This window comes from Podarcis pityusensis, assembly GCF_964106645.2.
Source record: "Podarcis pityusensis genome assembly, chromosome: 4".
Lineage (NCBI taxonomy): Eukaryota > Metazoa > Chordata > Lepidosauria > Squamata > Lacertidae > Podarcis > Podarcis pityusensis.
The window spans coordinates 17,084,554-17,097,467 of record NC_138027.1 but is presented as its reverse complement, the minus strand read 5'-3'; the positions used below and the strand labels follow the sequence as shown (position 1 = coordinate 17,097,467).

Here is a 12,914-nt window from a genome sequence, read left to right as displayed (position 1 = left end):
CATAAAACATATTGCCATACAATCAATCTACCAATAAGACATTCAATTATGTAATTACAAGATGGGGGCAACCAACTCACTTGTGCTGGGGAATTTCCACTGGATCTGAAGGACTGTAGAAGTTTCGTCCAATCTGGTGCATAGACAACTTTTTCAAAACCCTAAATAGTAACATATGTTTAAATGTGGCATGCAGCAGAAGCATCATTTTCCTAATTTGTTAATTTTACACAGGGCAAACTTCTCAAATCTAACTAAACATGTGAACTAAAATCTACCTTGGCAGAAACTATTCGGGTGTATAAACTATGGTTAGAACAATCAAATAGAGTTATATAGTACTTTTTAACATGCTTATATAAAAAGAGCAATTTTCATCTAATAAATCCTGAATGGTGATTTTGAGGCATCAGCACCACGAAGAGCACAGCTAGCAGAAATTGGTGGAAAATGTCTGGACATGACTGGTGTCTTGGGGATTTTGGATGGGCTAATCTGAAAGGGGTCTGCTGGTTTCAAAACAACTGGCAATGGAAATGAGAATTTTTATCAGCATTCAGAATATCCCACGTTCGAAGTTACATCTGACGCCCACAATAACTAGTGGGTAGGTTTAGAGATACAGGGGAACCTCAGTTCCCAAACGCTTCCGTTGTCATACGTTTTGGTTCTCGAACGCTGAAAACCTAGAAGTAAATGCTTCCGTTTTCAAACATTTTTTTGGAACCTGAACGTGAGACACGGCTTCCGTTGAGTGCAAGAAGCTCTTGCAACCAATGGGAAGCCACACCTCAGTTTTCAAATGTTTCGGAAGCCAAATGGGCTTCCGGAAGGGATTTTGTTTGAGAACCGAGGTACCACTGTATACCTTAAGGTATCTGTATCTGTAGAGATAAGGCAGTAGATGTCCTTGGCCATTATCTACTGTTCATATTCATGATCCCCCTACTTTTGTTTGCCTCCGGCTCCATTCACCACTGGCATTTGGCCCCCAAAAGGTTGCCCAGAGGGAAATGTGGCCCTCAAGCTGAAAAGGTTTCCTGATCCATGTGGTAAACCACAGTCAACAGCTTACTATGGACACACAAATGGCTCTCACTTCTCTTCCCCTTGTGAGGTGCAATCCATGATGCCTAGCATTATTTCTGAAGAGAGAATTGTTGTTTGTTTAGCTCCAAAACACGCCACAAGATGAAGTAATGGTTTGTTTTTGGTTTACTAATTGCGGTTTGTTTGTTTGAGTGAGAAACAACCAAACCATGATCTCTGCTCCAGGTATAATACTAAGCTGGGGATCATGATTTGCTGTTTCTACCCATGCTAAAAGAGAAGAAAAGCAGGAGTGAGCCCTGCGTTCACGGTTAACCATAAGCTGTGGCTTTCTGTGACTTGTGAACTAGGCCACTGGATGCACTGAATATATGGACCTCTTGCTAGAAAATTAAATATTCAGTTGCAGTTAAAAATGTTAACAGTAAAAGTGGCTTCATTTACTTTTTTCAATAATAAAACTGCACCCAAAGAAGTCTGGAAAGAGAAACATGATAAACTGCCAGTGATGTTTAAGGTTTTATTTTAATAGCTTGCTGTTTTATTGTTTTAGCAGTATATAAATATTATGAGCATCTTTTTATGACCAACTGATCTTTGACAATAAATTATCAAAAGGCTTACTTTTTAAAGACGATGTTTAAAAACTGAATGCACACAGGATTGCTGGGAAGCAGCTGGTGGGTTAGTGTAATAGTCATCTTCACAGTTTCATCTCTCCGGGTTACACAAGACAGTTCTGTAACCTAACCAGGGGTCAGTGGAATATATGAGTTATGCGGTTTCTCTTTAGACTACATCTTCTCATTTCTAAATACAGTGGTACCTCGGGTTACAGACGCTTCAGGTTACAGTCGCTTCAGGTTACAGACTCCGCTAACCCAGAAATAGTACCTCGGGTTAATAACTTTGCTTCAGGATGAGAACAGAAATCATGCAGTGGCGGTGCAGCGGCAGCGGGAGGCCCCATTAGCTAAAGTAGTGCTTCAGCTTAAGAACAGTTCAGGTTAAGAATGGACCTCCGGAACGAATTAAGTTCTTAACCTGAGGTACCACTGTACTACAAAAGGATTGTACTGAGAATACTGTAGACCCTGGGATGAGTTAGGAAACTAATGGCTGAAGTCTCATGCCTAGCTTGCTTTTCTTTGAAATGTGCATACGAAAGCCTCTGAGTTCTCTTCATAACTGAAAGGAAAGCAGATATCACACACCAGGCAGCTTCTACAACCAGTGAACAACAGGAAGTCTACAGATTGTCAAGGCCTGGTATAAATGTAGGTGCCTTATTCGGAGAGGATATGGCTATCAATGGCTTCTAGGCATGAAGGCTATGCTACCTCCAGTATCAGAGACGCAAGTAGGGAGACTGCTCATGAACTGTTGCGGCATCTGGTTGGCCAATGTGAAAACACGATGCTGGACTAAATGGGCCTTTGGCCTGATGTAACAGGGCACGTCTTATGTTTTGTCATCGGGTAATTGCACCAATCAGGGAAATAAAATTATTGAATTTCATTACTTGAAATAAATGAATCTCGGGACAGGCAGTTAATTTTACTAACGAAATACTTTCCCAGAGTTTTATTGTTTTTGCAAGCCATTCATGCTTTGGGGGGGGGGGCTAATAAAGTTTCCAGGGGGTTCACCAGCTGGTGCCTCTCACCAAGTCTTGGCATTCAGCTAGTCCATGACACCCTTGTTAGTGCAGTACAGCCTCCCTAATAGCTGGACATCCAACCATTGCTTAAAAATCTGTAAGCAATGGGAGTCCACCACCTTCTAAGGCAGTCTCTGTTCCATTGTCAGAGAAGCCCATACCATTAGGAAGATCTTGTGATTTGAATCTACTGTTTTAGGGCCTATCCTCTGGAGCAGCACAAAACGAATTTGTTCCATCATCATCAAGACAATTCTTACTATATTTGAAGGCTAACATATCGCCTCTTAAGCAACCCTTTCCCAAACAAAACATACCAGAATGTTGGCTCCTGCATATTTTAATGATGAACACGATCTTACCTTATTCTCCAGTTTCTCTGTTAGAAACAGAGATGCACCATCAAATACTTTGGTTTTCCCTTGAAATTCAGGATGGCTATACAACAGTGCAGTCCGCAAACGTCTCGACACCAGCTCTGGCATAAATTCTACATGATACTGGTAAAGCTGCCATTCCCTTGGCAAGCCTAAACTAAACAGGTTGGTAACAAGTTTCACAGGAATTCCACTTGAGCCTGAAATAGACAAACTTTATTAAAATTCACTTTGCATGAACAAATATGTATTCTTGATTCTTTTCAATGTGCTGCTAGCCTTGATTGGGTAAAACTTTTCTCCAGGCAAGGAAAGACCTAAACTACAAATCACTCCTACTGTACTAATGGAGATATACTTGCAGCTGCCATAACAATGTGCAGTGTTTAGCATACAGAGCCACACAACAGGAGCTAAATATGTGACTGCCTTTATAGATAAATTTAACTTAAGACTACAGGCCTGGTTCGCACATAACACTAATACATGACCAAGTCAATACATAAGCATGCAGGTACACACAGTAAAAATTATAGCAACTTTGTTCCGCCCCACCCTCCAGTCCTGCTGCTGTCACCCTACTCAGAGAAGCCATGGTTTCTCTTTGCGTCACAAGCAAACCTTGGTTTCTCTCCCCTGAACAAACAACAAATCTTGGCTACAGCTTATGGCTTGTCTGGAGCGAGACAAATGACACACCATGGATTACTGTGGGTAGTGCAGCAGCAGCAGAGCTGGTAGGGGGAGTGAAATGGACATGATTTTTACTGTGTCTGCATGTTTACGCTTAGCCATGGTGTGGCTTAGTGCTATATGCAAACTGGGACAAAGAGTGTATACAATGCCTATGCTATGTATTTGACATGCACTCAGTTGTGAAGGCTGTATGAGATTGGCTCTGGTTCTCTTCAGTGTTGTGATGCCCTTTCCACTTTCTTCCGTCTCCCCAGGCATGAATGTGCCAAATTAATTAACAATCCAAATCTTGATAGAATAACACAATATAAAAAGTAGACACACCTGAACTAGGGATCACAGAAATCCTCTGAAAATGGACTTATCAAGCAGATTTCCTTCTGTCTCCCTGTTTACACACCACTTTGAGAGGGGCCATCTTTTGTATTTACGGTGCCACAAGATTGCTATTTTTACTACAAATGGGTTTTTTGTACATTCCTAATCTCAGTTTACTCAGCTGAATTTTAGCAATCATTTTGCCAAGGTACAAAGTCTCTGTTCAGGCTGTTTTATAAATTGGTCTAGCGCATGGATAGGCAACCAGTGGTCCACATAACTGATGTGGTTAAAGTCCCCCCACCCCAAGGGGCCTGCCAGCACCCAACACTTTTCTGGTGGCAGTGGTGGCTGCAGCGGCATCCCTTGGGGAAGATGTGTGCAGAGTCAAGCAGCCTTTGTCATGCCCTACAAATGAAGTGGCTTCAGTGTGGGTGCAACCAAGTTTGCTTGGAAAGAGCAATTCGTATTTTTCAGTGTAAAGCAGACAGGAAGAGCCTGTGGCTGGACCATGAGACTTCACAAGAGAGAAAAAGAGAAAGAAAGAGCGAGCAAGATTGGTTATTTGGTGGCTTTGTGCCTTCTCTCTTTCTATAACTGAGCACACAACTCCAACATTTTCTTAAAACACACACACACTTCCCAATGGCAAGGCTATGCACAGGCAACCCTACTCTCTCCCATAACACGGCAATTGGAATATTGCTGCAGCTTGGCTGCTACAGTGCTAGTAAAGCTCAGGGCAAAGGCCATGTTGCTGTAGTAGGATGGCTACTTCCAGATGTAAATCCCTTTCCAGACAAAGATTACTATACCTGTTTTAGAATCTTTCACATGTTTTATTGTCTCCCTGGTATTTACTCCCATGTCTTGAAAGTTGCAACGGATCCGTCCCCCTCTGTCCATCACTTTATACCCAGAACTTCCGACAGAGAAGCCATCTAGAAGACAAAGCAAACATAAAATCAAAGAGAATGAGAAAAACTCACCGTGAACATCATTTAACTATCAACAAAATGTAAAAAATGAAGAAGCATGGTGAGCTTTTCCAGCAACAGCATATCACAATCCAGGGGTTCTGTTATGCACGCTAATATATTGTTATTAGGGACGTGGGTGGCGCTGTGGGTTAAACCACAGAGCCTAGGGCTTGCCAATCAGAAGGTCAGCGGTTCGAATCCCCGTGACGGGGTGAGCTCCCGTTGCTCAGTCCCTGCTCCTGCCAACCTAGCAGTTTGAAAGCACAAAGTGCAAGTAGATAAATAGGTACCGCTCCAGCAGGAAGGTAAATGGCGTTTCTGTGCGCTGCTCTGGTTCTCCAGAAGCGGCTTAGTCATGCTGGCCACATGACCCAGAAGCTCCAGCTCCCTCGGCCAATAAAGCGAGATGAGTGCCGCAACCCCAGAGTCGTCCGCGACTGGACCTAATGGTCAGGGGTCCCTTTACCTTTACCTATATTGTTATTGGATTGGGGGTGGGAGTCTAATGTCATATTTGGGTCCCCTGTGGTTTTATAACTGTGAGGTGTATTTTGTAATAGGGAAAAATGGCTTCATGAACCTCTGTGTCAAATTAATGGCTCTGGCCAAGTCTGTTAAGTATGTCTTTGCATGCCTAAAGAGTTGGCCAAACCCTGGTGCGTTACCATAAAAGTACTAGTTAGCTATCTTTCCAGAAGAAGTGAGGTCTTTCCACCCCTACCTGGTTGGAGGTGAGGCCATCCTGGGTAAAAGAGAACAATAGGCTAGGGATTGTAAGGTGGGAGCTGGGAAGGCAGAGCAAGGCTTGACTTGCTCTCTGTTCTGAAACTAAAGTTACAGCTCTGGGAATCCCCCTAAAAAGCTAATGGGGGAGTAAGGTATGTTAGAGGGTCAATGCAGAGCCCCTTCCCTCTTACGTTCAGCCTCTACATCTATATGTGAATAAAACTAAATAATAATAATAATAATAATAATTTATTTATACCCCGCCCATCTGGCTGGGCTTCCCCAGCCACTCTGGGCGGTTTATCATGAAGGCACCACTATCTCCAGTAAACTTCATTCCAAGAAAACCAAATCTTGAATATGTACCTACACCCCTAAATCTCTGCTTCAAAATTGTAGTGTGTGCAACAATATTTTCCTTTGGAAAAGGATTGATCTTAGAACAAAGCCTCTTCAGATGACCTGAAGGGTGAAGTGGTCTGTGTGGAAGAGGGTGCTGTCTCAGATATGCCATGTAAAGTTTTAAAAGCAAAAGTTTTATGTTGTGAACTACCCTGTGATGTACAGATGGAGGGTGGTATACAAATTTAATTAAAAAACCCTCAAATAATTACCAGCATTTTGAACACCTTATCATGCTCTGGAGAGAAAGATGAGTTAACAATAGTCACTTATTAAATAGTGATTTAAGCCAAACACTTACATTTAGGGGGGCTGTTCCCAGAACTTGTATTATAATTTTCTTTCTGCAAAGCAAAAGAATCCCCACTCCCAGAGCAACTCTGTGAAGTAGAAATGGCAGAAGAGACAGTGGCACAAAGGTAGTAAATATCATTTTAAAATACTATGCACAAAAGTAATTTATTTTAAAGAAAAACAAACCATTCCCTATTGACATGTGGTAGAATAGAAGTGTAGAGATGTTTGTTCATCAAAACAATTGAATGCTTCAATGGGGACTACTTGTGGCCCGCCAGATATTGCTGTACCCCAACTCCCATCAGCCCCAGCCAGCATGGTCCATGGTCAGGCATGATGGGAGCTGTAGCCCAGCATCTAGAGAGGCAGATTCCCTACCCCGGGTTTAATGCAACCAACAAGTAAAGAACAGACCCCTTTAAATATATAGTATAATACAATTCATGTTATGAGGCTCTATATCCTGAGAAGTGGGCTGGAACAGACCTACAACAGACCTGTTAAGGCAGGTCTGGGTCACTTTCTGCATATTGCAGATGGGAGGCTGAGAGAATTGAACAGATTACCGAAGCCTTAAGGCTTCCTCTTGAGTTGACGGAACTTGATGACAGAAGCAACAATTGGACGATTAGAAATAAATATACTGCACAAAATGTGGTTAGGTATTCTGGGGTGTACCTAATGGTATAGCCCAGGCCCATCACCTGATTCATTTGTTTGTTTCACCTTGTAATCTTTATAGCGAGTTCTGTGTTTTAATTTGTATATTGTTTGCTTGTTTTGGAAGCCTAACATTGGTTTCCCTATTTAGCAATAACCATTGGTTACAAGACGACAAACAATAATGACTAAGGTTTGGGAGCAATAGCCCACCACTTTCCCTCAAAAGATCAGAACTTGTGGAGATGGTCCAAGACATTTTGGTGCCTAAAACAGAAAGTTATACGGTTGTTGGCATCCATCTGTCTCAGGAGACAATGGAGGAGTGTGCCTTTGGGGCAGTGGTTGCAGCACATGCTATGGCTGCAGAGACTGACAGAGGAGAGACAAGTTTTGTTGCAGCTGGGGCAGATGAAGGCATCCGGTTGTGCTGCTGCAGATGCAGATGCACTATGACCTTTCTTCTCTCTGCAGTTGGTCCCTTACCTTTCCCTCCCCGACCTGGCCACAGTGATCCATGCGACGGTCACCTCCAGACTTGACTACTGTAATTCGCTCTACGCGGGGCTGCCCTTGAAGCTGTCCCAGAAACTCCAGCGGGTGCAGAATGCAGCAGCGAGGCTCTTCACAGGGTCTCTGCCATGGGAGCACCCAGTGCTTTTCCAGCTGCACTGGCTCCCGGTGGAGTACAGGGTCAGATTTAAGGTGCTGGTTTTGACCTTTAAATCCCTTCACGGCCTAGGACCCTCGTACCTGCGGGACCGCCTCTCCCGGTATGCCCCACGGAGAGCCTCAAGGTCCATAAATAGCAACACCCTAGTGGTCCCGGGCCCTAAGGAAGTTAGATTAGCCTCAACCAGAGCCAGGGCCTTTTCAACACTGGCTCTGGCCTGGTGGAACGCTCTGTCTCATGAGACCAGGGCCCTGCAGGATCTGATTTCTTTCCGCAGGGCCTGTAAGACAGAGTTGTTCCGCCTGGCCTTTGGCTTGGAGCCAATTTGATTCCCTCCCCCTCTTTCTTTTTTCTTTTTCCTTTCTCCTCCTGTGATGAAGCTGCATTTTAATATTTTAATGCTTCAATATTTTAATTGTTGTATTTTAATCTTGTTTTTAAGTTGTATTCATTCAACTTGTTTTTATTATTGCTTGCTAGCCGCCCTGAGCCCAGCCTTGGCTGGGGAGGGCGGGGTATAAATAAAAATTATTATTATTATTATTATTACTCCTCCCAGCCATCATTCCTCCTCTGGACACTGCTATGGATGCACAACCTGACTCTGTCTCCAGGCACTGTGGTTGTCTGCAAGGGATTCCCAAACGGTGGGGATAACGTTGCCGACCTTCAGGTGAAATAACTGGCAAATTTGCTTGAATTGACTAGGACCCCAAAATCTGCTGCATGTGGTGAGCCTCCACACCCTGCTTAAGTAGGGACATTTCTGAGACTTGAGTGAACACTCTCCCCCTCCCCATAAAAACAACAAATCAGTCACAGAATCCACCTACATACCGGTTGCAGGGAGCCAGGTTGTCCAAACGTAGGTTCTTCTTCAGAAAGGATTTGCCCTCTGGCTTTTACTCGAGCCCGCCCAGTCATCACTGCAGATTTAAGCTGCTGAAATAAAGAAAATGATACAGAGAAATCCAGACATTTGAAATGAATGCTATCCAGCCAGGTCAAGTTTGAGCAATATAGGTACTACTGTAGAATGCACAAGAAAGAGGGGACTGTAAATCCTACAACAGCTGGAACATGTCTGGGAGGAGAGTGACCAAGAAGAGAAACGGTCTGGAAACCAAGCCTTATGAGGAATGGTTGAGGGAATCTGGTATGCTTAGCATGGTAAAAAGTAGACTGAGAGGAGATAGAATAGCCATCTTAAAATATCTCAAGGGCTGTCACATTGAGGATGGAGCAAGCTTGTTTTCTCCTGCTCTGGAGGCTAGGACCCAAACCAATGGATTCAAGTTACAAGACAGGAGAATCTAACTAAACATCAGGAAGAACCTTCTGACAGTAAGAGCTATTTGGCAGTGAAACGAACTCCCTCAGAAAGTGGTGTACTTTCCTTTAGTGAGGTTTAGTCCTTTCCTTTATGCAGAGGTTGGACGGCTATCTGTCATGTATGATCTAGTTGAGATTTCTGCATTGCCGGGAATTGGACTAGAGGGCCCCCGGGATTCCTTCCAACTCTACAGTTCTATGATTCTAATTGACTTCCCCTGTATGAAACTACCCGTGCGCTGAAGTCATTTTAAGAGGTTTCGCCCATCTTCCCCAACTCTCAGAGGTGCTGTGAGTGGGTGGTTATATGGGACAGGGCTATTTCTTTATTTATTGCATTTATATCCCATATTTTTTTCCAAAGAGATCAAGGTAAAGTACAGTGGTACCTTGGTTTTCAAACATAATCCTTTCCAGAAGACCGACTTCCGAAACATTAAAAAACCGAAGCATGCATTTCCGGAAGCACTTATGTCCTGAAAACTCAATACACAAGCCGCGTGGCACGTTTGGCTTCCAAAAGGCGCTTGAAAACTGAAGCAGTTACTTCCGGGTTTTCAGTGTTCGAAAGCTGAAACCTTCACCTTTTGAGGCGTTCAAAAACCAAGGTACCACTGTACATGGTTCTCCCTTTCCTTGTTTAACCCTCACAACAATCCTGTGAGGTAGGTTCCACTGAGAGGCAACAACTGGCCCAAGGCGAGTTTCACGGCTATGGGGATTTTAATCCTGGTCTCATAGGTTCTAGTCTGACACTCTAACCACTTATTCTCATTGGCTTTTGGTAATGGCATGATTTTAGAACCCCCTCCTAAGACCACAAAAGTCCACTCCTAGTTCCTCCCCACAAAGCTTCTTTGTTTCAGCATCTTAATTTAGTTGTTGGTATTTGTAGTAGTAGTAATAATAATAATAATAATAATTTATTATTATTATTTATACCCTGCCCATCTGGCTGGGTTTCCCCAGCCACTCTCAGAGGCTCACAACATATCTAAAAACATCAGTGCTGAAAAACTTCCCTATTTCTGCACAGGAATTTTGTGGTGTGTACAGCAGCCCTTAAACCACGGTTCTGAGAGTTTGCAGATGTTCCTTATTTGAAACACTGACCTCCTCCCTACTGTGGATTCAGACAAATTCAAATAATTTAACCTGTGCTTGCTGTTTTGGAGTGGCATTTTCCTATTGTTGCAAATTCTCATTTGGCAATTCTAAGTAATTTTAAGAAAATGTGGAGGAGGCGCCAGCATGGGATTTGCTGGGAGCAGTAGTGTACTTGTAAATTTTTAAAAGCTGGAGCTCATCAAAACAGCTCCCCTAGATGAATACAAAAAAAGCAGGCAGCAGGGCTTTCTCCATTATTATTATTATTATTATTATTATTGCTGTTTTTGTTGTATGTGTGTAAAAAACAGCAAAGAACAGCTGCACAAATACAGTATAAATATCCTGTCTTAAAATCAGTGGGGCTGCAATTCACTGTGTTTTCATGACAGTAATAATGAATGAATTCGTATTTGCTCTCCTTGATTTATGCGAACATATCACAAACATAAAAGCCTTGTTATCACCTCATTCACTTGCCAGAGCAAGGGAGATGTGTCAGTACCCCTGGGGCTCCAGGAGATGGCATAATCACTCCTGGGTTCCCAGTCCACTGTACCACCATGCATCATATGAGCGGATTGCTTCTAGACACAGATTGTGCAAGGATAAATATTATATTTGTAATGCATTTATAACAATTATGACTTGTTAATTATTGTACACTTGTTGGAAAAGTAGCATTATTTATACCCTTATATGTAGGGATGCGGGTGGCGCTGTGGGTTAAACCACAGAGCCTAGGACTTGCTGATCAGAAGGTTGGCAGTTCGAATCCCCGCGACAGGGTAAGCTCCCGTTGCTCGGTCCCTGCTCCTGCCAACCTAGCAATTCAAAAGCACGTCAAAGTGCAAGTAGATAAATAGGTACTGCTATGGCGGGAAGGTAAATGGCATTTCCGTGCGCTGCTCTGGTTCGCCAGAAGCGGCTTAGTCATGCTGGCCACATGACCCGGAAGCTGTACGCCAACTCCCTCGGCCAGTCAAGCGAGATGAGCGCCGCAACCCCAGAGTCGGCCACGACTGGACCGAATGGTCAGGGGTCCCTTTACCTTTACCTATACTGAATTGTACTACAGTTTCAAGCACTTTTTCTTTGGGTCCCCCCCCCCCCATTTTGTTCACTTTATTTGCACAATGAAAAAAAATTCAATAGTTTTTTTTAAAAAAAACAAACAAACCAAAACATTGGGAGAGGAGAAATGTAGCAGGAGGTTTCTAGACAGCTGGAATATGTGTAATGCAAGTGTACAAGGGAAGTGAAGAGAAATGATGGAGGAATAGGCATGAGCAATGATGGATTAGAAATAAAAGACACAGGGGCAGAGGAAGGGGGCTGTGGTAGGGGAAGGCCGCCCCGGGTGTCACCACTGAGGGGCCCGCAGCGCGCCCGAGTCACAGGTCTCTCCATACATATGCTACGTTACTGTTTTTGTTAAATAAATTGTTTAAATTGTTATTAAGGAAATGATTATTTTTCTCCTTCCAATAAAGCACAGCAGAAAAGTTGTCCAAATATAGAGTTAACTTATTAAACCTCACAATAATTTCATAATTAGCTGTCTATGTATTTCTAATACTATAACCAAATCAGTAATTTTTGATATAATGGTAAAAACTGCTCTGAAAATTTATTTTTCCAATAGTGAAACCTTCATCTGGTTGTAAATATTAAGATTATACCAGCAGGAATGTCTTTCGGTAAAAAAACTGATTTACTGACTAGTGATTTAAATAGATTTGATTTAAATCAAATCCACCCTGGAGCACACTCGTCCCCATTTGTGGGCAGATTTTACACTAGAGAAGAATGTCCTAAAAGAGCCAGAGACGTATACTATATTATACAATTTAAAAATAGATAAAATATACAAAGTATAGTAGCGGTCAAATTGTCAGTGTTTCATCCAGCTCATTTGATGACCTTAGGCCAGTCAGTCTCTCGTTCCAAACTGAAAGGGGTTGTTGCAAAGTTTAAAATTGGTCTGGATGATTGGTAAGAACCAAGGGTAACGTCGGGATCCGCTTGGAGTCAGTAAAGGCAGGAGAAAAAGGCAGTAATACCCGGAGCAGTATCTTTATGAAATTGCAGCCATGGATTGGACAGGGAATGGATGTTGGGGAGACAGAAATGTGATCTCCCTCTCCCCATCCACCCCAATGGTTGTGCATGTAAAGAGGTTATAAAAGGTAAAGGGACCCCTGACCATTAGGTCCAGTCGTGACCGACTCTGGGGTTGCGGTGCTCATCTCGCTTTATTGGCCGAGGGAGCCGGCGTACAGCTTCCGGGTCATGTGGCCAGCATGACTAAGCCACTTCTGGCGAACCAGAGCAGCGCACGGAAACGCCGTTTACCTTCCCGCCAGAGTGGTACCTATTTATCTACTTGCACTTTGATGTGCTTTCGAACTGCTAGGCTGGCAGGAGCAGGGACCGAGCAGTGGGAGCTCACCCCGTTTCGGGGATTCGAACTGCCGACCATGTGATCGGCAAGTCCTAGGCTCTGTGGTTTAACCCACAGCGCCACCCGCGTCCTCTAAAGAGGTTATAGCCCTCCCTTAAAATTTACTACGTTCTTATACCGCCCTTCATCCAGGACCGTGTAAAATACAGCATTATAGATAACGAAAGTAGCT

General features: G+C 43.3%; 1 protein-coding gene across 7 annotated transcripts in view; it reads right to left on the bottom strand.

Moving 5' to 3' along the window:
- The window catches only part of PIWIL4 (piwi like RNA-mediated gene silencing 4), a 31,915-nt gene that overhangs the window by 18,434 nt on the left and 567 nt on the right, over positions 1-12,914 (bottom strand). For 2 of the 7 annotated variants that reach the window (XM_081001910.1, XM_081001911.1), the window contains exons 2-7: positions 8,677-8,781; positions 6,511-6,589; positions 4,917-5,042; positions 3,073-3,287; positions 1,675-1,796; positions 81-161 (exon numbers count right to left, since the gene is read on the bottom strand). In XM_081001910.1, coding sequence (XP_080858036.1) covers positions 81-161; positions 1,675-1,796; positions 3,073-3,287; positions 4,917-5,042; positions 6,511-6,589; positions 8,677-8,763 — 710 coding nt within the window. In that variant the 5' untranslated portion in view covers positions 8,764-8,781. Of the gene's footprint in view, positions 1-80; positions 162-1,674; positions 1,797-3,072; positions 3,288-4,916; positions 5,043-6,510; positions 6,590-8,676; positions 8,782-10,745; positions 10,866-12,914 lie in introns of those variants that run through there. The other 5 variants (XM_081001912.1, XM_081001913.1, XM_081001908.1 and 2 more) reach the window with 4 other exon arrangements.